Source organism: Nothobranchius furzeri, chromosome 14 (genome assembly GCF_043380555.1).
Source record: "Nothobranchius furzeri strain GRZ-AD chromosome 14, NfurGRZ-RIMD1, whole genome shotgun sequence".
Lineage (NCBI taxonomy): Eukaryota > Metazoa > Chordata > Actinopteri > Cyprinodontiformes > Nothobranchiidae > Nothobranchius > Nothobranchius furzeri.
The window spans coordinates 39427871-39455298 of NC_091754.1; the positions used below are offsets into that span (position 1 = coordinate 39427871).

The 27428-nt window shown below is 46.8% G+C and overlaps 3 protein-coding genes across 4 annotated transcripts in view; 2 read left to right on the top strand and 1 right to left on the bottom strand.

The window, feature by feature from the left end:
- The window catches only part of pikfyve (phosphoinositide kinase, FYVE finger containing), a 103038-nt gene extending 100081 nt beyond the window's left edge, over nucleotides 1-2957 (bottom strand). For both annotated transcript variants that reach the window (XM_054746532.2, XM_015965682.3), the window contains exons 1-2: nucleotides 2771-2957; nucleotides 692-891 (exon numbers count right to left, since the gene is read on the bottom strand). In XM_054746532.2, the coding sequence (XP_054602507.1) occupies nucleotides 692-875 (184 nt within the window). In that variant the 5' untranslated portion in view covers nucleotides 876-891; nucleotides 2771-2957. The remainder of the gene's footprint in view (nucleotides 1-691; nucleotides 892-2770) is intronic.
- Nucleotides 1-27428, top strand: part of fundc1 (FUN14 domain containing 1) — a 497656-nt gene that overhangs the window by 83998 nt on the left and 386230 nt on the right. The window lies entirely within an intron of this gene.
- On the top strand, nucleotides 15848-17111 carry LOC107389439 (gamma-crystallin M2). Its single transcript, XM_015965571.3, has 3 exons — nucleotides 15848-16397; nucleotides 16473-16715; nucleotides 16790-17111. The coding sequence occupies exons 1-3, from the start codon at nucleotides 16365-16367 to the stop codon at nucleotides 17066-17068; spliced, it is 555 nt and encodes a 184-aa protein (XP_015821057.1). The 5' UTR covers nucleotides 15848-16364; the 3' UTR covers nucleotides 17069-17111.

Below are 27428 nucleotides of genomic sequence, written 5' to 3' on the forward strand. Positions count from 1 at the left end.
ACCACACCTGAGCCTATGTAGGGGAAACACTGGAACTGTATTGGAATGTGTGTGTAAAGAGACTTGAGACGACTTGTCGTGATTTGGCGCTACATAAATATTATGAATAAACTGAATTGGAAAGGAACGCTACTTTCTGGGAGAACGGATATTCGTGTATTTTATTTAGAAAACGGCTACGCTAATAAATGCAGCAACTGGGCCTAGTTTACAGACTTGAGTTTTGAGTTTGTTTTTATTCACAAGCAGGGATTCCCCCAGCGCTTTATAAGCCTAGTGGCCCGCCAGGCTTTGCTTGGCCACCCACCAGGCTATGCATCATGCCCCGCCCCGACCCTATCGTGTCCGCTGACACGAACGGCGCAACGAAACTAGAGCCCTCCATCAGCTGATACTGGTGAGAAACAGCAGCAGAACGCGTGCAACCCCCCCACCCCCGCTCTCACAGAGGAGCGCTGTGGGACGGAGCGTGTGACCCCCGCATTCCCGACGGCCGAATCCGCCAGGCTTAACACGTTCTGGGTGAAACCCTGCACAACCAAATAGTGGGAACACAGAGTGTGGATAACTCAAAGGTGAAAGTACTGCCATTAGTTCTCTGTCTCTGCCCAAGTGCTAACTGGGGTTCAAACCCTTTCAAACCACATTAAGCACACTTCCCTGACCCTTGACATTAAACCCTTAGACTCACCTTTGTTGCTGAAGCGAAAAAGATTGACGAATGAGCTGTATGCTGAGCGGAGAGGAGGGTCATCTTGCTCTGGGGTCAGCGGTTTAAAATGGGTCAAGTGGGAGGGGCTATTAGGTGAGGTGTCACATGGCTCCACGTTCCACTCAGTTGATGACGAGGATGAAGATTTGTCATCAGCAGCCATCTTGCTGCTACTTTGACTACAGAGACAAAGACAGAATCAGCTGAGGGAACACCCATCTGGACTAGGGAACAAAATCAGGATCTTAACGAGGTTCACTTTTACTGAGTTGTTACCATGGCAACAGATCAGCTCCTAACCAGGAACCACACGGCACCATGTCTAAAGGCTGCTTATACTGAGCCAGGATCCTCTGGAGGTTTCTGTTAAAAGGGAGTTTTCCTCTCCACTGTCGCTGCATGCTTGCATAGTATGAGGATTGCTGTAACGACTCTGACACTAGTCAGTGACTCGATGCAACCTTCTGGGTTCCTTATATAGGAAACTTTTTACTGATTGGCTTAATGACCTGACCTGGACTGGAACTGTGTGAAGGTCCTTGAGACGACTCTGGTCCTGATTTGATGCTTTATAAATAAACTGAATTGAAACTAGAATCTTTTGGACTGTTTTTTTTTTTTTCATTTATTCAATCAAAAGTCAAACAATAAACAAATAAATGTGAATGTAAGTATTAAATGAAAACCTTAGCACGTACAGTGGAACAAGTTCGATGAAACAATTGTGTGAAGTACGAATCAGTCCGGAGAGTCCTGGGAAAGGTCAGTTTGATCAGTTAAAGAGTGCAAGCAGATGTAATAATATTACAAGAGACCCACAGATCTGCCACATCTGCAGATGAACTTAAAACACCTGAGTTTCCCAGCATGCTCTCTGCTATTTCATACACAAAAACATCATTTTCACAGTATTGGACACAGTTTCAGATCCAGAGGGTAGATTTATTAATAATTTGCGTGGAAAATCTGTTACTACAACAACTAATTTACGAATTGATAATATTCTTACTAATAACTCTGCTGATATTGCTGAAGCGTTCAGCCAGCTTTGACCAGAACTTCCGGTCCCAAACTTGTTTAAAAACTTTTAAAATGATCAGACACCCCAATTTGCAACTAACTCAGTACAAAATTCTACACAGAGTACACTATACAGGTCATCGGATGTTCAGGATGGGGTTTGTGTCGTCTGACACCTGTACACACTGCACAAACAACATTCCTGACAATTACATCCACGCACCGTGGTCCTGTCCACCTGTCCAGGAATTTTGGGGTGGAGTATGTGGGAATAGCATACGTATGTATTTTGGGTGCTTTTAAAGCTTAATATACTACACTACATTTGACCAGATATGAATTTCTATATAAATATGGAAATCAAATCTGACTGGTCTTTGAATGTTTAACCAGAAGATTTAGAATTCTTTGTTAATTCAGGGATTGTCAGACACTTCGTATCAATTCAGACAGAATCAAGTTTATAAAAAGTAAGAAATGTATTTTCTAAACAAATAAAAACATGACAGCTAGACACTTCATGTGATGAACGAATTTAAGTGGACGGAATGTGAGGTGTGATGTTATCAGAACCTTCGTAGCTGGAGAAACTGAGTTCTGAGAGGGAGTGAATTTGGTCTGTCTGCGTGGAGACACGCTACGCCATGATGCGCTTGCAGAGGGTGACGGAGGGATGCCCCAACGCCGTCGAAAAGGACGGATACCGCAGCTTGTGATTGGTCAGGAGTCAGGACGCAGCTTCCTGTAAACAGCTGCACCGCCTTTGCCCCTCCAAAAGTAAAAGATGTTTAGAGGAAGACACGAATTTAAGAACGCATCGTAGAAAAATTCTGAAAAGATGAACGTTTGCTCTAATATTGCTGTTGCCATGGAAACTTGGTTTGGACCTGTGTGCTGCAGGACCGGTCAGATTTTCAGGCTCCAAAACAAGAAAAGAAGACCTAAACTAATCACCAGACTAAAACCTGGGATCTAACTGGGTTTTAGAGGGGAGAACAGAACCAGCAGGGACCTTCTGGACCCAGATGTTTTACTCACTCCGAAAGCAGAAGCTCAGCAGCACCAGATCAGAACCCGAGGCAGAACCGTGGCTTCAGTTTGAAGTGGCCGGACGGCTGACTGCTCTGCCAGTAGATTGGACCCGGGGAAAGTTAGCGATTCATGTCGTCTTCTAACAGAGCATCTTATTCATCCAATCATGTGACCCAAACCAGCTTGACCGCGGAGTCCGGAACCAGGAAGAGAACTGGGTCACGTTCACTGTCGCCAGCCGGAAGGCTAAGCTAACAGCTGGCTAGCCCACAATTAGCATGGCTGTATAAAGCTGTCCGCTCCTTTGCTCCAGGTGAACGACGCTGTCGTGACTGTGTCAGCCAGGCTAGTTGTTCTAGCTCCCCTTTGGCCCAGGACTCGTTCTGAGAATCCAGACTGAACACCTGTGGAAGACAGTCAGGAGTTACATGCTGGTACAATCCCAATACTGTCACTGCGCACTACTGTCAAGTGCACTGAGGAGGTGCGCTGCGCCGACGTCGAGTGCGTACTACACGCAAGTGACAGGAAGTGACGCGTTCTTTTTTAAAAATAATAATATTTTTTTTTACATACATGTAAACTTTCACGGGGAAACGACGGTACAACATCGATTGTGTTAAATCAGAATTTAGAACTAAAAGATTGCTTACAATTCAACAAACCGAAACAATGTTTTCACACCAAAAAATAAATAAATAAAAACAAACTGCCATAAAGAAAAGAAAAAAAAAGCCAACATTTTCAAGGCCATATTCTCACTTATTTCGAACAAATTTCAGCAGTGTGAATCTATTCTATGGAAAAAAAACCGCTTTCTGGTTATCAAAGTTTTGACACATTCTTTAAAAGTATATTTCTGGTTATCAAAGTTTTGACACATTCTTTAAAAGTATAAGTAGTGGTTCATATTTTCACATATCTGGTCAGCATCCTTGCATGAGTTTTTTAAAAGAGCTAAAGATGTATACAGTGATATCAGTTCAACCTTTAGGACGTTTAAGGAAGGATTTTCATTACGCCATTTACATTTATGAAGGTGGTATTTTCCAACAAGTATTACAATATTACTCAGCATTTCAAGTTCTTTTGACAGACTGTCATCATGATACAAAACCTCAGCGGACTCTTTCTGTTAATTGTTACCCATCCAGTTTACCACGTCCAACCAAAAGTAAGATGTTACAGAACAAGAAAAATGTTACAGAACAAGAAAAAAAAAGTTCAACACTCTTCTTCTTGTAAACAAAAACCACGTGGTTTCACCTCAAAAACGAATCGTTTTTTAAACATTTGAGCTGCTGGGTAATAGCCGTTTATTATTTTAAACCGCATTTTCTTAATCTTTGGGGGGATAGACCATTTGAAAAAGTTCATATATTTCTGATTTATCTTAATATTACATCAGTTTAGTTTTATGTTGTTGTTAAATTAATGAAATGAAATTTATTTAAACAGTTTATTTGTGGTTTGTTACAACACTTTTTATTCATTAAAGGAATCTGTTTTAACTGCAACAAAGGTAAGCTTATTTGACTTTGAACATACATTAAATGATTTTGTATCAAATGCAACAAGGGCAAAGGGATTGCTTTACAAATTTTGTTGTATTCTCTAAGTGAACATTGGATATTATATTTTCCATTAAAGCCTTTATTTCAAGACACTGACCTTTTGAATCTAGCAAACCTGTAACAAAAATAATTCCTTTTTCATACCACTTATCTATAAATAATGATTTCCTATTTATTGTAATTGTCCTTTCAATCCACGAGGTGGAGCCATGGGGAGTGAAGTTATGATTAAACACTATCTTCCAGTAAAACAACATTTGTTTGTGATATTCTGACAGCTTGATTGGTAACCTCGATATGTCAAAATCACATTTCAAAAAGGAACTCCAACCCGTCCACCTTTTTAAATATATTCCTTGGGATATGGAACCATATTCAGTCCGGTTTTAAAAGATAAGCTTTTAGTTAGGTTATTTTGAAAACTCCTACCATAGATGGGAAATCAATCGTCTTAATTCCTCCTTTAGTGTAGTCTTTAACCAGTTGTGATTTTTAATATAGTGTGTTTTATTGCACCAAATAAAATTACATATTATTGAATTAATCTTTTTGATACTCCGCGGGGTAATATATAAAGAATATAATGGATAGACCATCTTGGAGACACCTTCTGATTTAGATAACAAATTCCGTCCAAAAATTGTAAGATCTCTTGTTAACCAATAATTCAGTTTTCTACACATATCAATTTGATCTTTCACATTTTTTGTCTCTCTAATTTTAATATCTTTGTTTAAGTAAATTCCTAGAAACTTAACTTCTCATTTCACTGGAATTGTCTTCATATTGGTTTCCAAACAATCATAGAGAGGTAAAATTTCACATTTCTTCTGATTTAGGTTCAAACCTGATGCCTTTGAAAAAACTGAAATCACATTTAGGGCTTTCTCCAATATCGATTTATCCTTCAAAAAAATTACTGTGACATCCGCGAATTGACTTATCTTAAATTCTGTATCAAATATGTTTATGTCTTCAGTGTCCGGATGAATCACAATAAGGTGAGCCAACATTTGCGTGCAAACAATAAATAATTTTGGAGAAAGTGGGCAACCTTGCCTAATTCCGCAGGATACATCTATTCCAGGGGTAATACCTGGGTTGAGAGAAATGCAACTATAAATCTGATTATAAAATAATTTAATCATTTTGCAAAATTAGTTTCCAAATCCAAAAAGTTCCATAGTTCTAAATAAAAAATCATGTTCTATTGAATCAATTGCTTTAAAAAAAAATCGTCATCGTCTTCCTCCGCTTATCCAGGTCCGGGTAGCGGGGGCAGCATCCCAAATAGGGAGCTCCAGACTGTCCTCTCCCTGGCCACCTCCACCAGCTCCTCCGGCAGGACCCCAAGGCGTTCCCGGACCAGATTGGATATGTAACCTCTCCAACATGTCCTGGGTCGACCTGGGGGCCTCATGTCGGCAGGACATGCTCGGAACACCTCCCCAGGGAGGCGTCCAGGAGGCATCCTGACCAGATGCCCAAACCACCTCAACTGACTCCTTTCGATCCGGAGGAGCAGCGGTTCTACTCCGAGTCCCTCCCGAATGTCTGAGCTCCTCACCCTATCTCTAAGGCTGAGCCCGGCCACCCTACGGAGGAAACTCATTTTGGCCGCTTGTATCCGCGATCTCGTTCTTTCGGTCATTACCCAAAGCTCATGACCATAGATAGGTGAGGATTGGGACGTAGATCGACCGGTAAATCGAGAGCCTGGCTTTCTGGCTCAGCTCCCTCTTCACCACGACAGATCGGCTCAGCGTCCGCATCACTGCAGATGATGAACCAATCCGCCTGTCGATCTCCCGATCCCTCCTACCCTCACTCATGAACAAGACCCCGAGATACTTAAACTCCTCCACTTGAGGTAGGACCTCTCTCCCAACCCGGAGTCGGCAAGCCACCCTTTTCTGGTCAAGAACCATGGTCTCAGATTTGGAGGTGCTGATCCTCATCCCAGCCGCTTCACACTCGGCCGGGAACCTACCCAGCAAGAGCTGAAGGTCAGAGCTGGATGAAGGAGGACCACATCATCCGCAAAAAGCAGAGACGAGATTCTCCTGCCACCAAACTCGACACACTCCACACCACGGCTGCGCCTAGAAATTCTGTCCATAAAGGTCATGAACAGAACCGGTGACAAAGGGCAGCCCTGGCGTAGTCCAACCCTCACCGGGAACAGGTCCGACTTACTACCGGCTATGCGGACCAAACTCACGCTCCTCTGGTAAAGGGACTGAATGGCCCTTAACAGAAAGCCACCCACCCCATACTCCTGGAGTGTCCCCCACAGGGTGCCCCTGGGGACACGGTCATAAGCCTTCTCCAAATCCACAAAACACATGTGGATTGGTTGGGCAAACTCCCATGCCCCCTCCATCACCCTTGCAAGGGTATAGAGCTGGTCCACAGTTCCACGGCCAGGACGAAAACCACATTGCTCCTCCTCAATCTGAGATTCAACTATCGATCGGACCCTCCTCTCCAGTACCTTGGAGTAGACCTTTCCAGGGAGGCTGAGGAGTGTGATCCCCCTATAGTTGGAACACACCCTCAGGTCACCCTTCTTAAAGATGGGGACCACCACCCCGGTCTGCCACTCCACAGGAACTGCACCAGATGACCACGCAATGTTGCAGTGACGTGTCAACCACAACAGCCCTACAACATCCATAACCTTGAGATACCTAGGACGACTCTCATCCACCCACGGTGGTCCACCACTGTGTAGTTTTTTGACTACCTCAGCAACTTCTGCCCCCGAGATTGGACAGTCCATCCCCAGGTCTCCCGGCTCTGGTTCCTCCTCGGAATGCGCGTAGGTGGGATTGAGGAGCTCCTCAAAGTATTCCTTCCACCGTCCGACTATAGCCCCAGTTGACGTCAGCAGCTCCCCATCCCCACTGTAAACAGTGTGAGCGAGTTGCTGCCTTCCTCCCCTGAGGCGCCGGACTGTTTGCCAGAACCTCTTTGGAGCCGATTGATAGTCTTTCTCTATGGCCTCACCAAACTCCTCCCATGCCTGAGATTTTGCCTCAGCAACTGCCACTGCTGCACCCCGCTTGGCTATCCAGTACCTGTCTGCTGCCTCCGGAGACCCACAGACCAGCCATGCCCTGTAGGCCTCCTTCTTCAGCCTGACGGCTCCCCGAACCTCTGGTGTCCACCAGCGGGTACGGGCGTTGCCACCACGACTGGCACCGGCCACCTTGCGATCACAGCTAGTGACAGCCACCTCAACAATTGCAGAGTGGAACAAGGCCCACTCGGAATCAATGTCTCCCACTGCTCTCGGGATGCGTTCAAAGCTCTGCCGGAGGTGGGAGTTCAAGACCGTCTTGACAGGTTCTTCTGCCAGGCGTTCCCAGCAGACCCTCACTATGCGTTTGGGTCTGCCAGGTCTACGCGGCACCTTCCCCTGCCATCTGATCCAACTCACCACCAGGTGGTGATCAGTTGACAGCTCCACTCCTCTCTTCACTCGGGTGTCCAAAACATACGGCTGCAGGTCAGATGATACGACTACAAAGTCTACCATCGACCTGCGACCTAGGCTGCCTTGGTACCAAGTGTACCGATGGGCATCCTTACGTTCGAACATGGTGTTCGTTATGGCCAAACTGCGGCTTGCACAGAAGTCCAATAATGAAACACCACTCGAGTTCAGATCAGGCGGGCCGTTCCTCCCAATCACACCCCTCCAGGTCATGCTGTCATTGCCCATGTGAGCATTGAAGTCCCCCAGCAGGACAATGGAGTGCCCTGGTGGAGCACTATCTGGCACTCGTCCCTCGCTTTAAAAAATTCAATGAATAACATTAAACTTTGACTTGACTTGTACTGTCATGTTGTGAGCCAAGAGGAGGTTAGGACCCAAAGAAGCAACGATGCCAGATGACACAGGGTTGGTAGAAAATAACGAAAATCCTTTATTAAAGACTAAATCCAAAAAGGCAGGGAGCCAAAAATAAAAATCAAAAAGTCCTAATAACAAAACCTAGAGATATCCAAAAACCAAAAACTAGAGAGGGGAATGAGACAAGGGTGACACAAACAATGACCCAACAACAAACAGAGACGCAGACAGGGTTAAATACACTGGGGCATGATGAGAGGAAGATAAGCTGCAGGTGCGTGGGAAGAGAAACCTAGTGAAAACAACTAACTAATCAGGGAGAAGAAACTAACATGACCTAAGGGCAAAAACCTAAAGACATGAAGAGCAGGCAAAATAACTAATATTCTAAGGGGGAAGGAAAACTACAAAAACCATTGGGGAAAGAAACACACTAAAGAGACTAATTAAATGAAAAGCTGAACTTTATAGAAAAACTGCAGAGGGGTGACTAGGGGAGACCAACGGGAGCACAGGACCTGGGAGGGATAATCTGGAGGGGCTGCAGACTAGGGGACACATGAGGAACACAAGGAGACACATAAGGGGATCCTTTAGAGGGGGATGGAGCACACAAGGAGACACATTCAATTCAATTCAATTTTATTTATAAAGCGCCAAATCACGACAAGAGTCATCTCAAGGCACTTCACATAATACACATTCCAATTCAGGTCAGTTCATTAAGCCAATCAGAAAAAAATGTTTCCTATATAAGGAACCCAGCAAATTGCATCAATTCAGTGACTTTACAGCAGTCCTCATACTAAGCAAGCATATAGCGACAGTGGAGAGGAAAACTCCCTTTTAACAGGAAGAAACCTCCAGAGAATCCTGGCTCAGTATAAGCAGCCATCCACCACGACTCACTGGGGATCGAGAAGACAGAGCAGACACACACACACACACACACACACACACACACACACACACACACACACACACACACACACACACACACACACACACACACACACACACACACACACACACACACACACACACACACACACACACACACACACACACACACCAGGCAATGTGTCCATGGTTACAACGTGATTGCTTAGATAAACTTTATTGTATTTATCATAGTGAATCTATTGTTAAACGGGTAAACTAGCAGTAGCACATCAATGTCAAGGAAACAAAAAGTTATTATCAGGGGAGGGAGAAAGTTTAAGTGGTTAGCAGCAGTGTGCTAGACGATGGCCCTCTCCATGAGGCCACCACAGCTCAGCAGAACATCACCGTAGCTTCCTCTGGGGAGAAAAACACTTAGAGAAAAATTAAGTTAATAGCTGACGTAGCAGGAAATAATACAGTTAAAGAGCAGATTGTAGAAGAAAGTAGTCGAGTGTGAAAAGTGGTCAGTGTATCCTCCAGCAGTCTAAGCCTATAGCAGCATAACTACAGAGATAACTCTGGATAACCTAGCCTTTTTAGATGGAGGCATGTTGGAGGCAGGGCAAGGGAGAGCCGTCTTTACTGACTGTACACTCCACCTCCCTCTACTCCCCCACTTGTCCAGATCTAGGCTAACATCAGATTTTAACCATAAGCCCTATCAAATAAAAATGCTTTGAGCCTATTCTTAAAAGTAGACAAGTGTCATGTTTTGAGGGTGGAGATGGTAGGATCATGTGTGGTGGTGGGTTCAGGAGGCAGGAGAACAGGCACAGATGAAATAAAAATGGATTTAATAGTAACCGGGAGCGACAGGACAAAACGAGGACATGCACATTCAATGATCCAACGAAGACAGGTACAAGACAGGAGGTATAAATACACAGGGAGAATTAGTAACACATGGGCATATTAACGAGGGGCAGGTGAGAACAATAGGACTAATTAAGGCGGGAGTGACACAGTCAGGGAGGCCGGGGCAGATCATGACAGTACCCCCCCCCCCCCCCCCAAGGGGCGGATACCAGACGCCCACACGCCACATAGCACAGGAGACTCAGGAATACTGAAGACGTGAGTCGGGAAGACAGATTTCAGTCCGGGGCTGCAGAGTAGGGGCCTCTAGAGTAGGCGGCACAACTCCGACTTACAAAGTCTCCTAGAGCTCAGACCAGGGTTGCAGAGCAGAGACCTCTCGGTCAGGTGGCACAACTCTGATTTACAATGGGTCTCTTGAGCTTGGACCAGGAAACTCAGACTCGAACTCTTGACTTGGGACGGACTCGAACACTTGACTTGGGACGGACTCGAACACTTGACTCGGGGGACAGACTCGAACTCTCGACTTGAACACTTGACTCGGGGAACACACAGGAACTCTTGACTCGGGGAACATGCAGGAACTCTTGACTCGGGGAACACACAAGAACTCTTGACATGGGGAACACACAGGAACTCTTGACTCGGGACACACATGAACTCTTGACTTGACACACAGGAACTCTTGACACACAAACTCTTGACTTGACACACAAACTCTTGACTTGACACACAAACTCTTGACTTGACGCAGGAGCTCTTGACTTGACGCAGGAGCTCTTGACTTGACACAGGGACTCTTGACTTGACACAGGGACTCTTGACTTGAGACAGGAACTCTTGACTTGACACAGGAACTCTTGACTTGACACAGGAACTCTTGACTTGACACACGGGAACTCTTGACTTGACACATGGGAACTCTTGACTGGTACACACAGGAACTGGGGAAACTGCAGCAGCCGGGGTGGGACCCAGTAGGAAACTGCAGCAGCAGGCGTGGGACCCAGCAGAGAACTGCAGCAGCAGGTGTGGGACCCAGCAGAGAACTGCAGCAGCAGGCGTGGGACCCAGCAGTGGACTGCAGCAGCAGGCGTGGAACCCAGCTGAGAACTGCAGCAGCAGGCGTGGGACCCAGCAGAGAACTGCAGCAGCAGGCGTGGGACCCAGCTGAGAACTGCAGCAGCAGGCGTGGGACCCAGCAGAGAACTGCAGCATGAAGGACCTGCAGGCATAGACCCTGCAGGCGTGGACCAGGAAGTGGGACGAACAGCAGGAGCGATGCGAGGAAACCAGGAGCGGTAGCAGGTACTCGGCAACAGTCCTGAGCAGGTGCACACTCGACTGGATCCAACAGGCGGAGGCTCGGGTGAAGGGAAGCAGACATGGAGCAGGAAGACCAGCCCTACCACCCTGGAGAACGTTGGCATGCGTAGGGGGGCTTTACCTCCATAAGGAAACTCCAGGAACCGCAGCTTCGGTGAAGAACAGGACGGGGCAAAACAGCAGGAGATGAGAATGACCCTGACCACCCCGAAAACGAAATAGGATGCGCCAGGATCTCCCAGAGGGCTCGACCACCCCGAGAAAGGTAGGATGCGCCGAAAAACCAAAAACTCCAGGCCGAAATCTCCCTCCGCTGAACGGGAAAAAAAGAAAAAATAAGAAACAGATGTCAGGGCTCACCACAGGTCCAGGTTGGTTGGATCATTCTATCATGTTTTGAGGGTGGAGATGGTAGGACCATGTGTGTTGGTGGGTTCAGGAGGCAGGAGAGCAGGCACAGATGAAATAAAATGGATTTAATAGTAACCGGGAGCGACAGGACAAAACGAGGACATGCACATTCAATGATCCAACAAAGACAGGTACAAGACGGGAGGTGTAAATACACAGGGAGAATTAGGAACACATGGGCATATTAACGAGGGGCAGGTGAGAACAATAGGACTAATTAAGGCAGGAACGACACAGTCAGGGAGGCCGGGGCAGATCATGACAACAAGGTGTCTGCCAAACAGACTAACCCTGGGAGATGGTTCCACAGGAGAGGAGCCTGATAACTAAAAGATCTGCCTCCCATCCTAATTTTAGATATTCTGGGAACCACCAGTAAACCTGCAGTCTGGGAGCGAAGTGCTTGGTTAGGAACGTATGGAACAATCAGATCACTGATGTATGATGGAGCTTGATTATTAAGAGCTTTATATGTGAGAAGAAGGATCTTAAAATCTATTCTGAATTTAACAGGTAGCCAGTGTAGGGAAGCTAAGACAGGAGAGATATGATCTCTCTTTTTAATTCTCATCAGAACTCTAGCTGCAGCATTTTGGACAAGCTGAAGACTTTTAACTACATTCTGTGGACTTCCTGAGAGTAATGAATTACAGTAATCCAGTCTTGATGTAATAAATGCTTGAACTAGTTTCTCAGCATCACTCCTGGAAAGGATGCTTCTAATCTTAGCAATATTCCGAAGGTGGGAAAAGGAAATCCTACAAACCTGATTAACCTGGGATTTGAATGACATGTTCTGGTCAAAAATAACACCAAGATTCCTTACTTTGTTCTCGGAGACTAATTTACTGCCATTCAGGTCAGGTGATTGACTAAGCAATTTCCTTTTCTGGATTTCTGGTCCAAAGATGAGAACTTCCGTCTTGTCTTGATTTAAAAGCAGAAAGTTTAGAGTCATCCAATTTTTTATGTCCTCAAGACAAGCCTGTAATCTACCTAACCGATTAGGTTCATCAGGGTTACTGGATAAATATAACTAAGTATCGTCAGCATAACAGTGAAAGTTTATCCCATGCTGTCTAATGATTTTACCAATTGGGAGTATATATATATATATATATATATATATATATATATATATATATATATATATATATATATATAGTAAAAATAATTGGTCAAAGCACTGAACCTTGTGGTACTCCACAAGTAACCCTGGAGTATGAAGAAAATTTGTCATGTACATTTACAAAATGAAATTTGTCAGACAGGTAGGATTTAAACCAGCCTAGCGCTGTTCCTTTGATCCCTACAACATGTTCAAGCCTTTCTACAAGAACATTGTGATCTACTGTGTCAAAAGCAGCACTGAGATCTAACAAGACTAGAACAGACACAAGATTCTTATCTGAGGCCATGAGAATATCATTTGTAACTCTCACTAATGCAGTTTCAGTGCTGTGATACTCTCTAAAACCAGACTGAAGTTCCTCAAACAGAGCATTAGTGTTTAAATGCTCACATACTTGGATGGCCACTATTTTCTCCAGGACTTTGGATACAAATGGAAGGTTAGATATTGGTCTATAATTCATTGGGTCATCTGGATCCAGAGAAGGATTCTTAAGTGAAGGTTTGATTACAGCAACCTTAAAATCCTGTGGTACATATCCTTTACTAAGGATAGATTGATTATATATAGAATGGGGGCAGTAACCAAAGGAAATGCATCTTTAAATAATTTGGTTGGGATTGGATCTAAAATGCAAGTGGAAGGTTTAGATGAAGCTAATATTTTTGATAACTCTGAAAGCTCAACTGGATCAAAACGGTTCAAAAGCAGATGAGGTTCTACAGTTACCTCTGATGCTGCCTCACTTACTGAGGAAGAAGAAATCACATTAGGGAGGATGCTAAAGATTTTGTTTCTAATAGAATTAATTTTACTTGTGAAAAATCCCATAAAGTCATTACTGCTGATGGCTAAGGGAATAGATGGTTCAGAGCTATGATTCTGTGTAAGTTTGGCAACTGTACTGAAAAGAAATTTAGGATTATTCTTAATCTCCTCAATTAATACTGAGATCCTCATCTGTGCTCCAGACAAGCTGGTTCCCAAAGTCAGAGACTCTCTTGGTCAGCTTGCTTATCACACCAAACCTTCCGTCAGGAATCTTGGCATGACCTTTGACCCAGCTCTCACCCTGGATTCTCATGTCAGTTCTCTTGTTCACTCTTCCTTCTTCCATCTCAGGAACATTGCAAAGCTGAGTCCCATTCTGTCCCGCTCTGAACTTGAGACAGTTCTCCACACCTTCATCTCCTCACGCTTAGACTACTGTAACTCTCTTTTCACGTGTCTGAGCAGAACCTCCCTGAACCGTCTACAGGTGGTTCAGAATGCCTGTGCTCGGCTTCTGACCAAGTCCTCCAAACACACCCACATCACCCCGCTTCTCCTCCAGCTTCACTGGCTGCCAGTCAACTTCAGGGTTCATTTCAAGATCCTGGTTCTGGTCTATAGAGCCTTACATGGACAAGCACCATCTTACATTGGTGATCTTCTCAGTCCCTACACCCCCAGCAGGTCCCTGAGGTCCAGTGACCAAAGCCTACTGGTTGTGCAGCACCAGGCTAAAGACCAAAGGTGACAGATCATCTGCTGCTGTGGCCCCCAGACTCTGGACCTCTCTCCCCCTGAGCCTGAAATCAGTGGACTCAGTGGTCTCCTTTAAAAAGCAGCTGAAGACTCACTTGTTCAAGCTGGTTTTTGTGTGACCTTCTTCACCACTCTCTCTTTATGTGGCAAGGTGGATAAACGAGGGCCCGGGTGGGATTCGATCCCCAGACTCCCGGGTGAGAGTCATATGCTCTAACCAGTCAGCCAAAGGGACATCCCCTTGGCCAAGTAGCCAGGGTGCATGATCAGTCGGGACACGGTGACAGGATGCTCACACTGTCACATCTTCCCCTCTCTTTCCACAAGCACGTCCTCGTGCTCCCGTGCAGGTGCCACAAACTTCACATCCATGGACCTACTTGACAGTACTACATGGATCCTGCCAACAACGCCAAATGTGGCAAGGTGGATAAACGAGGGCCCGGCGGGATTCGATCCCCAGACTCCCGGGTGAGAGTCATACGCTCTAACCAGTCAGCCAAAGGGACATCCACTTGGCCAAGTAGCCAGGGCACATGATCAGTCGGGACACTGTGACAGGATGCTCACACTGTCACATTTATTCTGCTCTCCCCACCTATTCCACCTTCCTCAGGATCCACTGATTTCCCTCTTTCCTGTTCACTTTCTCTCTTTCTTAACATTTTTTAATCACAATTGTCTTTTTTTGTGCTCATTTTAAATATATTTTTAACCATTTTCTAAATTATTTTTTATATTTTTACATTTTTTGTTTTTGTGAAGAACCTCGTGATTTTTATCTTGAGAGGCGCTATAGAAATTATATTTTCTTCTTCTAAACTAACGCCATCCAGCCATTTGCAATAGCTGGTCTGAGCCTAAGGGAAGGTGCAGCTGGAACAGGAAATTGCACGCATGAGGCTAAAATACACTCACTGGCCACTTTATTGGATACACCTTTCTAGTTCCGGGTTGGACCCTCTTTAGCCTTCAGAACTGCCTTAATCCTTCGTGGCATAGATTCAACAAGGTACTGGAAACACTCCTCAGAGATCTTGGTCCACATTGACATGATGGCATCAAGCAGTTGCTGCAGATATGTTGGCTGCACATCTATGATGCAAATCTCCCATTCCGCCACTTCTCAAAGGTGCTCCACTGGATTGAGATCTGGAGGTAGGCTGTGGCATTGCAACAATGATCATTTAGTAATAAGGGGCCCAAAGTGTGACAGGAAAATGTCTCCCATACCATTACATCACCATCACCAGCCTGAACCTTTGATTTAAGGCAGGATGGATCCATACTTTCATGTTGTAGATGCCAAGCTCTGACTCTATCATCTGAATGTCGAAAACCCTAGAAATGGTTGTGTGTGACGATGCCAGAAGATCAGGAGTTTCTGAAATACTCAGACCAGCCAGTCTGGCACCAACAACCATGCCATGTTAAAGTCACTTCAACCACCTTCCTTCCCCATACTGAAGCTCGGTTTGAGCTACAGCAGATCGTCTCAACCATGTCAACGAGCCTAAATGCAGGGAGTTGCCACCATGTGATTGGCTGATCAGTCATTTGTGTTAACAAGCAGTTGGACAGGTATACCCAATAAAGTGGCCAGTGAGTGTACATACTGTAGTGTGCTGGAGGCCTCTGACTCTGAAAGGCCCTATACAAGTGTGGGTCATTTACCATTCACAAAACTGCTTTGGGTGGGTTTTCATGAAGAAATAACAATGAAACAGGGTCAACAGCTCCATTTAAACATATAATCCTTCACTGTTTAGTGTGCTAATCCATTCACACCTGTCAAGCAGAGAGCACTGTTTGTGTTGAAAATAAAGGCTTTTCCAAAGACTGAACAGAACCTCAGCATTCTGTGGAGTTGTAAAGTCATTTACTGAGTCAGCGGTTCTATGAAGGGGGCGTCAGTAGTCCTTTACATGCGTCCAGGTATAAAAGGAAAGGGTTAAACCAGGTTTGAAAGCAATCCAGAGCAAGAGCAACAACTCATCTGCAGTCAACATGAGCAACACTGGCATGAGCATGAGGGGAAAGGTAGAAACACCACAAACAGGTTGGCTTTTCTGGTAATAAATGCTCAGTAAAGTAGTACCACTGACTGTTTTTCAGATCATCTTCTACGAGGACAGGAACTTCCAGGGTCGCTCCTATGAGTGCATGAGCGACTGTGCTGACATGTCCTCCTACCTGAGCAGGTGTCACTCCTGCAGGGTGGAGAGCGGCTGCTTCATGGTCTATGACCGTCCCAACTACATGGGAAACCAGTACTTTTTTAAGAGGGGCGAGTATGCTGACTACATGAGCATGACTGGATGGAGAGACTGCATCAAGTCTTGCCGTATGATCCCCATGGTAAGTTTCAAACTCTTCCATCTCTGACCTGCAATGCTGGAATGTCCAGAGCCTGACGTTTGTTTCTATTATAGCACAGGGGATCCTACAGGATGAAGATCTACGAGAGGGAGAACTTTGGTGGTCAAATGCACGAGCTAATGGATGACTGTGACTCCATCATGGACCGTTACCGTATGTCTGACTGCATGTCCTGCCATGTGATGGATGGCCACTGGCTGATGTACGAGCAGCCTCACTACAGAGGCAAGATGATGTACATGAGGCCTGGAGAGTACAGGAGCTTCAGGGAGATGGGATATGGAGGCACGAGATTCATGAGCATGAGGCGCATCATGGACTCCTGGTATTAAATACGTCCGGGTCAATGCAACTCAATAAAACTGTTCAAGACTAGCTGGGCTTTGTCGTTACTTTGGATTTTCTCAAATGCTACAACACAAAATTACATCTTTAATTCTAATTCAAAACTATTTCTTTACACATCATCTTCAGCACATCACAACACACACAGACCATCAAAGGACTCACACCTACATACAACTGAATAAAAACAATAATAAAAGGCTTCCAATCATTGTGGTCCAATCCCCGGTCACCTGGGCTGTGGTGCAACATATAACAGATATACAGGTGCTGGCCAGTAAATTAGAATATCATCAAAAGGTTGAAAATATTTCAGTAATTCCATTCAAAACGTGAAACTTGTACATTATATTCATGCAATGCACACAGACCAATGTATTTCCGATGTTTATTACGTTTAATTTTGATATTTATAGGTGACAACCAATGAAAACATCAAATCTGGTATCTCAGAAAATTAGAATATTCTAAAGGCCAATGAAAAAATGTTTGTTTCTCTAATGTTGGCCAACTGAAAAGAATGAACATGAAAAGAATGTGCATGTATAGCACTCAATACTTAGTCGGGGCTCCTTTTGCCTCAATAACTGCAGTAATGCGGCGTGGCATGGACTCGATCAGTCTGTGGCACTGCTCAGGTGTTATGAGAGCCCAGGTTGCTCTGATAGTCGTCTTCAGCTCCTCTGCATTGTTGGGTCTAGCGTATTGCATCCTCCGCTTCACAATACCCCATAGATTTTCTATGGGGTTAAGGTCAGGCGAGTTTGCTGGCCAATCAAGGACAGGGATACCATGGTCCTTGAACCAGGTGCTGGTGGTTTTGGCACTGTGTGCAGGTGCCAAGTCCTGTTGAAAGGTGAAGTCTGCATCCCCATAAAGTTGGTCAGCAGCAGGAAGCATAAAGTGCTCTAAAACTTCCTGGTAGACGGCTGCATTGACCCTGGACCTCAGGAAACAGAGTGGGCCAACACCGGCAGATGACATGGCACCCCACACCATCACTGACGGTGGAAACTTTACACTGGACCTCATGCAACGTGGATTCTGTGCTTCTCCGCTCTTCCTCCAGACTCTGGGTCCTTGATTTCCAAAGGAAATGCAGAACTTGCTTTCATCAGAAAACATAACTTTGGACCACTCAGCATCAGTCCAGTCCTTTTTGTCCTTGGCCCAGGCGAGACGCTTCTTGCGCTGTTTCTTGTTCAAGAGTGGCTTGACACACGGAATGCGACACCTGAATCCCATGTCTTTCATGAGTCTCCTCGTGGTGGTTCTTGAAGCGCTGACTCCAGCTGCAGTCCACTCTTTGTGGATCTCCCCCACATTTTTGAATGGGTTTGTCGTCACAATTCTCTGCAGGGTGCGGTTATCCCTAGAGCTTGTACACTTTTTTCTACCACATTTTATCCGTCCCTTCGCCTGTCTGTTAATGTGCTTGGACACAGAGCTCTGCGAACAGCCAGCTTCTTTAGCAATCACCTTTTGTGTCTTGCCCTCCTTGTGCAAGGTGTCAATGATTGTCTTTTGGACAGCTGTTAAGTCAGAAGTCTTCCCCATGATTGTGGTGCCTTCAAAACAAGACTGAGGGACCTTTTAAAGGCCTTTGCAGGTGTTTTGAGTAAATCAGCTGATTAGAGTGGCAGCAGGTGTCTTCTATATTCAGCCTTTTCAGAATATTCTAATTTTTTGAGATACCAAATTTGGAGTTTTCATTAGTTGTCACTTATGAATATCTAATTTAAATGTAATGAACATTGGAAATACATTGGTCTGTGTGCATTGCATGAATATAATGTACAAGTTTCACGTTTTGAATGGAATTACTGAAATATTTTCAACCTTTTGATGATATTCTAATTTACTGGCCAGCACCTGTAACTGATGGTGACCTGGTGTAGTAGGAGGGAAGAGCACGTGAGGGATCTGAGGAGATCTGGGTGCCATTCCTACAGGCTCTGGTGTTGTAGGGCATGGTGAGGACAGATACATTTCATTTGCACCGATAAGAACTGAGTTGGAAAAGCTGAGTCTGGAAGTGATAAATGCATGAATAACAGATTCTATTCTAAGTGCGGCCTCTTAAGAATGGGCTTTAGTCGAGTAAGGCGACGAAGCTGGAAGAAGCAGGATCAAACAGTGGCATTAACATGTGCGCTCATTGACAAATCAGCATCCAGTTTAACCCCAAGGCTGATCACACAGGAATTAAGGTTGAGGGGGGAGAGATCAAAGGCAGCAGAAGTATGCAGATCATGTTTTGGTTTGAAGAGAATGGCCTCGGTCTTATTGTCATTGAACTTCAGGAAATTGGAAGCTAACCAGGTTTTAATTTCTGAGAGACATTCTGAGAGTTGGGTAATGGAACTTGACTGATTTAAAGCCATATAAATTTGACAGTCACCGGCGTAAATGTGATAATGTAGGCCACGCTTAGCAATGATGTTTCCCAGTGGAAGAATATATATAGAAAAGAGGAGTGGACCTAGAATAGAGCCCTGGGGAACTCCCCAGGGGAGTGGGACAAAAGGAGAAGAGCAGTTGCCTATGTGAATGCTGAAGCTTCTATCAGACAGATAAGAGTGAAACCAGTTTAGCGCGGTCTTTGTAACTCTAACAAAAGATTCCAGCCTTGTTAGCAGAATGTTATGGTCAACCGTATCGAATGCTGCTGATTGATCTAGCAGTAGTAACAGAACAAAGGAACCAGCATCAGTTTCTGTCAGAATGTCATTTAACACACGAATGTGTGCAGACTCGGTGCTATGATTTGGCCTAAAAGCAGACTGAAAATGGTCAAGTAGTGAATGTTCCAGTAAATGATGTGAGAGTTGAGCATGTACCACTTTTTCAATAACCTTGGATAAAAAAGGAAGTTTGGAGATTGGACGGGAACTTGCATAATCATTTTGATCCAGGCCAGGTTTTTTCAATAGTGGTTGGACGACCGCCTTCTTAAAGGATTCTGGAAACACTCCAGAGGACAAACTGTAATTTAAAATATATTAAATAAAAGGACCCACTACTGGTATAACCCCAAGTAGCAACATTGGGGGGAGGACATCCGGTGGGGAACCTGAGGGTTTCATAAACCTGATTAATTTATCAAGATCTTGAAGGGAGACATGATCAAAATCAGAGAACGGAGAACAGAGTGACTCTTTCTGGGTAACAGGTCCCAACAGATTATGTCTAATAGTACAGATTATTTCCAGGAAAAACATTCTGAAAATCAGTGCATGGTGCTGTAGTTGGTGGATTCCTTTAGTGAAAGAACAGAGTTAATGGTACTGAAAAGCTTGCGTTGATCACCACAATGCCTCTCAATGATGTTGGCAAAATAATTATTTTTAGCTGATCTGACAGCTTTTTGGTAAGCTGCCAGGGAGTCTTTCAGCATTTGTAGGGAAATTTGTAGCTTGTCCGTTTTCCATCTACGTTCAAGTGTCTACATTCAAGTGTCCTACAATGGCATCTGAGAGCACGAGTGTTGTCATTTAACCAGGGATCAGAGATGGTCTTTTTTTGCCTGAGTTTAAGTGATGCATCAGCGTCTAGTGCAACACAACAAGCCATATTGAAGGAGTCCACCAAACCATCTACTCCCACAGATGTAGATGGGGAGAAAGATGTCAATAGGCCAGCCTCCAAGCTAGATGACAGCATAACTTGACAGCATGACTTAATTATTATTCTTATTATTCTGAGCTACTACAGCAATCAATTTCCCTCTGGGATTAATAAAGTATTTTTGAATTTGAATTGAATTGAATAACAGAGGACGAGGAAGCAATATAGCGAGCATAACATTTAGCTTGATGCCTTGTAGGGAGAGATAGGTTTGAGATATTCAAAATGATTGGAAAATGATCAGAGATACACACATGATCTACAAATAAATCAGAAACTCAGAGTCCAAAAGATAAAACTAAGTCCAGTGTATGGGAGCGTTCACGGGTAGGATCCTTGACCAGTTGCTGTAGATCAAATAAATCTAAAATGTCCCCAAACTCCCTTAAGATTAAGCATTATTGGCAGCGGGGGAAGACGTCATGGATGCAAAGTATTTTTTATATAATTTTAAATGGGCTACATGCAAGTTTTTTGGCCAAAATAAACGTAACAATAGGCTATTTATTTGAGCATTTATGACTCCTCATCTAATAAGCAGCAAACTGTCACACGGCAATGTGGTATCCACAGCCAAAAATGGTCACGCTCGGACGTCTAAAATTTGTGAAAACATATTTAACAGAAAATTCCCTTAAAATCCATTCAGATATATTTTTACATGTCAACATTTTCATTTATTATAGTTATTTTGACAAGTAGTGGCGTGTATAGCATCTAGTAAAAATTGGTCTGACGGTAACGTGGTGTCCACGATCAAAAATGGTCTTGGAAGGACGGCTTAAATTGGTAAAAATAAATTGTAACAGAACTTTTCCCTAAAATTAATTCAGATATATTTGTTCATGTCTACAGTTACATGTAAAATTGTTATTTTGACAATTACATGTGTAGTTCAACAGAAAGCATCCCAGCAAATATTGGCCGGACGACAACGTCATGTCCATTGCCAAAAGCTGTCGCCGTCGAATGGCTTACATTGGTAAAAAATATGTAACAGAACTTTTCCTAAGAATCCATTCAGATCCATCTATGTCTACAGTTATCTGGGGTTACGTTGACTTGTCACATGTAGTTCAACATAGAGCATAACTCCACTCGGTGGCATGAGCATATTATGTCAAAGACATAACTCAGCTGGTAAGGCGTCTGCCTGATGTGCCGAGGATCTGAGTTCATATCCAGATAGGAACATACGATATTCCGATTGCGTTTGTGATTTGTTATTTTTTTCACTAATGATATTTTTTACAATGATGATATATATTTTTTACATTAATGCAGTAATAAGAAAGCCACAGAAATATACAGCTGTGGGCTGCAGTGTGACTGGAGGTATTCTACAAACACAAGAACAGGGCTAATGTCTATATGTGTTGTTTTTACATCGTTCATGACAGCCTCTAGGTGTGAATGTCATTTTTACCAATTGCTATTTGTTTTTGTCTCATTAGTGAGAGGCAGCTGATGTCTTTTGCCATGGAAAAAACATGAGCAAGGATGCAAAACAAAAACTGCTCATGCACGTGGAGAAACTGAGAAAAGCTCGGGACTCATCAGATTTTTTGAAGAGGTGGTAGCATTATGTTGCCATAAAAATGTTTTTATTTACAAGGTATTTGTAAGGCCAATAAAAGTTGTTGCTGGTTGTTTCATTTGTCTGAACTTTTTTTCTAAAGCAAAACTTTTCTACTTTTGTGTTTACAGTATATTTTTTAAAGATCAGTGTATGGTTAATATCAGTTTACTGGTCTTGTGAATCGTATACTTAATTCAAAATATTTTAGTAATTTCTAAATCAATACATTTTGTGTCACAGGGCCAGCAATTATTCCTGTTAACAGAATATATGAAATACATATATACACATATAAATATGGCTAAACAGTACACATCGGCAGCTTTTCGTTGTAAAGAAGCAATAAAAAATCATAAATAGTAACATAAATATTAACTACTCACTCGTATTGACTTAGACCCACTGTTAGTGCCTGTAGTTGAAAGTTAAATGTTGCTAAAGGAGGCGTGCTCCCAAAAATGGGGGCTAGTGGGCTTAAGGGGTGTCAGGACTCAGGTATCTCCCGGCTGACCTTCGGACCACAACTCCCGACATGCCCCTCGTGGGGAGCTCCCAGCGTGCTCCTCGCGGGGATTCCCTCCACGTCACAGCCAATCAAGGCTATATATGGAAGACGCCGTGACCGGCTTCTCATCTCAGTCATCGTTTCTTCCTCACAGAGATACGACCAGAGAAATAATAAAACTGTTAAACGTCTCACCTTGTTCGTCTCCTTCATCCAGTCTGATCAGCCTGACAGGATGACTGAGATCCGAGTAGATTCGACGGAGATCGATCGTCTCCGCCACGAGAACGTGCAGCTGCGTTCCATGGTAGATCAGCTCAACACCAAGGTGAACTCCTTGTCCGACCACACCCTGCGTCTATCCACGGCTCTCACGGCTCTCCAACAACAGGCAAACGATCAGCAGCAACAGATCGCTGCACTCCAGCAGCCAACCCGCTCTGCTCCTAGGGAGGAGCCCCACTTCAGCCTGCCGGAGAGGTGGAACGGGGAGACGGGGAGCCCCGATGGTCTGCTCTCCACGCTGGACATGCAGTTCGAGTGCCAACCTGGATGCTACCCATCTGCGCGCTCCCGAGTGGCGCATCTCACCTCCCTGCTCTCCGGACGCGCCGCGGAGTGGGCTGCTGCGCTTTACAATTCCAAATCCCCTGCCTGCAACGACTATGCTGCGTTTGTGCCCGCTCTCCGGAAGACCTTTGTTCCCCCCAGCAGCGAAGTGGGAGCAGAGACACGCCTTCTCAAACTCCGCCAGCGAGAACGCTCGGTGTGCGTTTATGCGTCGGAGTTTCGCACCATCTCCGCCAAGCTGCAGTGGAATGACTCCGCTCTGCGGGCCGCCTTCCTGGAGGGGTTGGCACCCTACATCCGTGATGAGTTGGCGGGAAGGGAGCTGCCTCAGACCCTGGATGAGGTGGTTGATCTGGCGCTGCGCATCGACCAGCGGGTTCTGGTTCGACCCAAGTTATCCACGCGTCCACCCAGGACGCCGGTGCCTCGCCCTCGTTCACCCACACCAGCTCCTGTACCCATGCTGGCGGAGGAGCCCATGCAGCTCGGCCACCTTCCCCCCGAGGAGAGACAACGACGGTGGCGCGAGGGCCTCTGTGCCTACTGTGGCTCTCCCGACCACCGACGCCTGGACTGCCCGCTACGATCGGGAAACGGGGGGCCCCACTGAGTATTGGGGTCGCTCAGTCTGGGTCTTCTTCTACCCCTGTCACTACTAACCGTCTCCTTATTCCTGTCACCCTCCTCCATGGTGAGGCCTCACTCCACGTAAACGCATTGGTGGATTCGGGGGCCGCGGACAATTTCATGGACTTAGATCTGGCAAAACGCCTACGGATCCCCCTACAACCCCTGGAGAGAGTTATACCAGTGACCTCGGTGGACGGTAGGCCTCTCCAACCCTACCCAGTCTGAGACCGAACCCAGTCACTCCGTATGATCACCCAAGGCCACCAGGAGACCCTCCATTTCCTGGTCATTTCTGCTCCCTCTTCTCCTCTAATCCTGGGGTTAACCTGGCTCCGTCTCCACGACCCTCATATTTCCTGGTCCCAGAACCGCCTGCTGGGCTGGGGGACCTCGTGCCAGACCCACCTCGTTCCTCCTCCATCCTCGGCGGGTCTTCCGGACGGGGGCCCCGGCTCCACACCGCCCCACCTGCCGCTGCCCTATCGGGACCTGGCCGCGGTGTTCAACAAGCGGCGCGCCACCTCCCTGCCACCTCACCGGCCATATGATATGGAGATCAAGCTGCTACCCGGAACCAGTCCTCCCCGCGGGCGCCTTTTCTCTCTCGCGCCTCCCGAAACCAAAGCGATGGAAGAATACATCGCCCAGGCCCTCCAGCAGGGGTTCATCCGACCCTCCTCCTCTCCGGGTGCCGCTGGCTTCTTCTTCGTGAAGAAAAAGGAAGGCGATCTTCGCCCCTGCATAGACTATTGGGGTCTGAACAAGATCACGGTCAAGGACCGCCATCCTCTGCCGCTCCTCACTACCGCTCTGGATGCCATCTCCCAGGCACGGATCTTTACGAAACTGGATCTCCGGAGCGCCTACAATCTGGTCCGTATAAAGGCCGGGGATGAGTGGAAGACCGCGTTCATAACACCCACCGGCCACTGGGAGTACCTGGTTATGCCCTTCGGACTATGCAATAGCCCTGCTGTCTTCCAACGTCTCATTAATGATGTCCTCCACGACATGCTGGGACGGTGGGTGTTCGCCTATCTGGACGATATACTGATCTACTCCAAATCCGAGGCCGAACACATCCATCATGTTCGCGCCGTCCTAACCCGGCTCCTGGACCACAACCTGTACTGTAAACCCGAGAAATGCTCCTTCCATCAGCAGTCCATATCCTTCTTGGGCTACATGATCTCAGACGAAGGGATAACCATGGACCCTCAGAAAATCCAGGCGGTGAAGGACTGGCCATTGCCAACCAGCCTGAAACAACTGCAGAGTTTTCTGGGTTTCTGCAACTTTTACCGCCGTTTTATAAAGAACTATAGCACCCTCGTAGCCCCTCTCACCTCTCTCACTCGACCAGGCTCCCCTGGCCAGCTGTTTCGTCTAACTCCCGACGCCATTCGGGCCTTCCGCCACCTGGTCACCCGCTTTACCTCGGCCCCGATCCTCCGCCATCCAGATCCTGCAGTTCCCTTTGTGGTCGAGGTCGACGCCTCTGACGTCGGCGCCGGCGCCATCCTGTCTCAAGGCGGGCCCGACGACAGGCTCCATCCCTGCGCCTACTTCTCCAGGAAGTTTTCCACCACCCAGCAGAAGTACGGTGTGGGCGACCGTGAGTTACTGGCCATAAAATGGGCATTGGAGGAATGGAGGCAGTGGCTTCTGGGCACCACTCGGCCTTTCACGATCTGGACTGACCATCAGAACCTGACCCACATTAAATCTGCCAAGCAGCTTAACCCTCGCCAGGCTCGCTGGGCCCTCTTCTTTGAACCCTACGACTTCCATCTCGCCTACCGCCTGGGAGCCAAGAACCAGAAGGCGGACGCCCTCTCCCGCCAATTCACCCACTCCACGCCCTCGTCCGAGCCAGCGCCAATCCTCCCGGAACACCGCTTCCTGGGCCAACTGAGGTGGCCGTTGGAGGAAGCTATCCAGAACGCCCTCCGGGACGACCCCGCGCCTCCAGAGACCCCCGCGGGTCGCCTCTATGTCCCCACGGCCTGTCGCAGCGAGGCGTTGTCCTGGGCCCACTCATCACGCCTGTCTGGCCACGCTGGTTTCTCCAGAACTCTTAAATTCCTCCAGCGAGCCCTCTTGTGGCCAGGCATGGTGAGGGATGTGAAAGAATACACCAGCGCCTGTGACGTCTGTGCCCGCTCCAAGAACCCCAACCAGGCCTCGGCTGGTGCCCTCCGACCTCTTCCGGTGCCCAGCCGCCCCTGGTCCCACGTGGGGCTGGACTTCGTCACGGGTCTCCCGCCGGTCAATAACCTCAACACTGTCATGACGGTTACGGACCGCTTTTCCAAGTCTGTCCATTTCATCGCCCTTCCGGGTCTCCCCTCAGCCCAACGCACAGCGGAACTGTTCCTGGAGAACGTGGTGCGCCTCCACGGGTTCCCAGTCGACGTGGTCTCGGATCGGGGGCCCCAGTTCACGGCCCGGTTCTGGAAAGCTTTCTGTCGGCTGATGGGAGCATCGGTCAGTCTATCTTCAGGCTACCACCCGCAGACCAATGGCCAGACGGAGCGGGCTAACCAACAGCTGGGTCGGTACCTTCGTTGTTTTGTCTCGGCTCAACCCTCGCAGTGGCCTAAATACCTCCTCTGGGCGGAGCTGTCCCACAATCTTCATACCTCATCTGCCACTCGGCTGTCCCCTTTCGAGGTCTGCTATGGCTTCCAGCCCCCGGTCTTTGCCCACCAAGAACCCGAGGTCGCCATTCCGGCAGCGGAAGCCATGGTGAGACGCTGCAAGAGCGCCTGGATCAAAGCACGAGCCTCCATAACCAGAGCTAACACCAGCTATGCTCACCAGCATCTCCGTCGACACCGTCCTGGTCCCTCCTATGCTCCTGGGGACAAGGTCTGGGTGTCCACGGCTGACCTTCGGGTCCGTGCCGGGTCCAAGAAACTCGCCCCTCGGTTCCTCGGCCCATACCCCATCCAAAGGGTCATCAACCCGGTCACGTACCGGTTGCGGCTGCCGGCTACTCTCCGCATCCATCCCACCTTCCATACCTCCCGGCTCAAGCCCTACGTGGAGTCCTCCCTTCTCCCGCCTCCGGCTCCGGCGCCCCCTCCTGCCCGCTTCCTCGACGGTGAGCCTATCTACACCGTCCGGCGCATCCTGGATGCTCGCCGCAGGGGTCGGGGCTGGCAGTACCTGGTGGACTGGAAGCACTATGGCCCCGAGGGACGCTCCTGGGAGCCGGCTCGGTCCATCCTGGACCCTTCCCTGATCTCTGACTTCTGGGTCCGCCGGGGTCGCGCTGGGACTTCTGGAGCCGTCCCTGGACCGGGGGGTCCTGTCAGGACTCAGGTATCTCCCGGCTGACCTTCGGACCACAACTCCCGACATGCCCCTCGTGGGGAGCTCCCAGCGTGCTCCTCGCGGGGATTCCCTCCACGTCACAGCCAAGCAAGGCTAT

Excerpts from the sequence above, each read along its gene's own strand:
- LOC107389439 (XM_015965571.3), top strand. The coding sequence starts at position 16,365 with ATGAGCAACACTGGCATGAGCATGAGGGGAAAG. Across the intron at positions 16,398-16,472 it reads GCATGAGCATGAGGGGAAAG|ATCATCTTCTACGAGGACAG; the intron begins GTAGAAACACCA and ends ACTGTTTTTCAG. Across the intron at positions 16,716-16,789 it reads CTTGCCGTATGATCCCCATG|CACAGGGGATCCTACAGGAT; the intron begins GTAAGTTTCAAA and ends TTTCTATTATAG.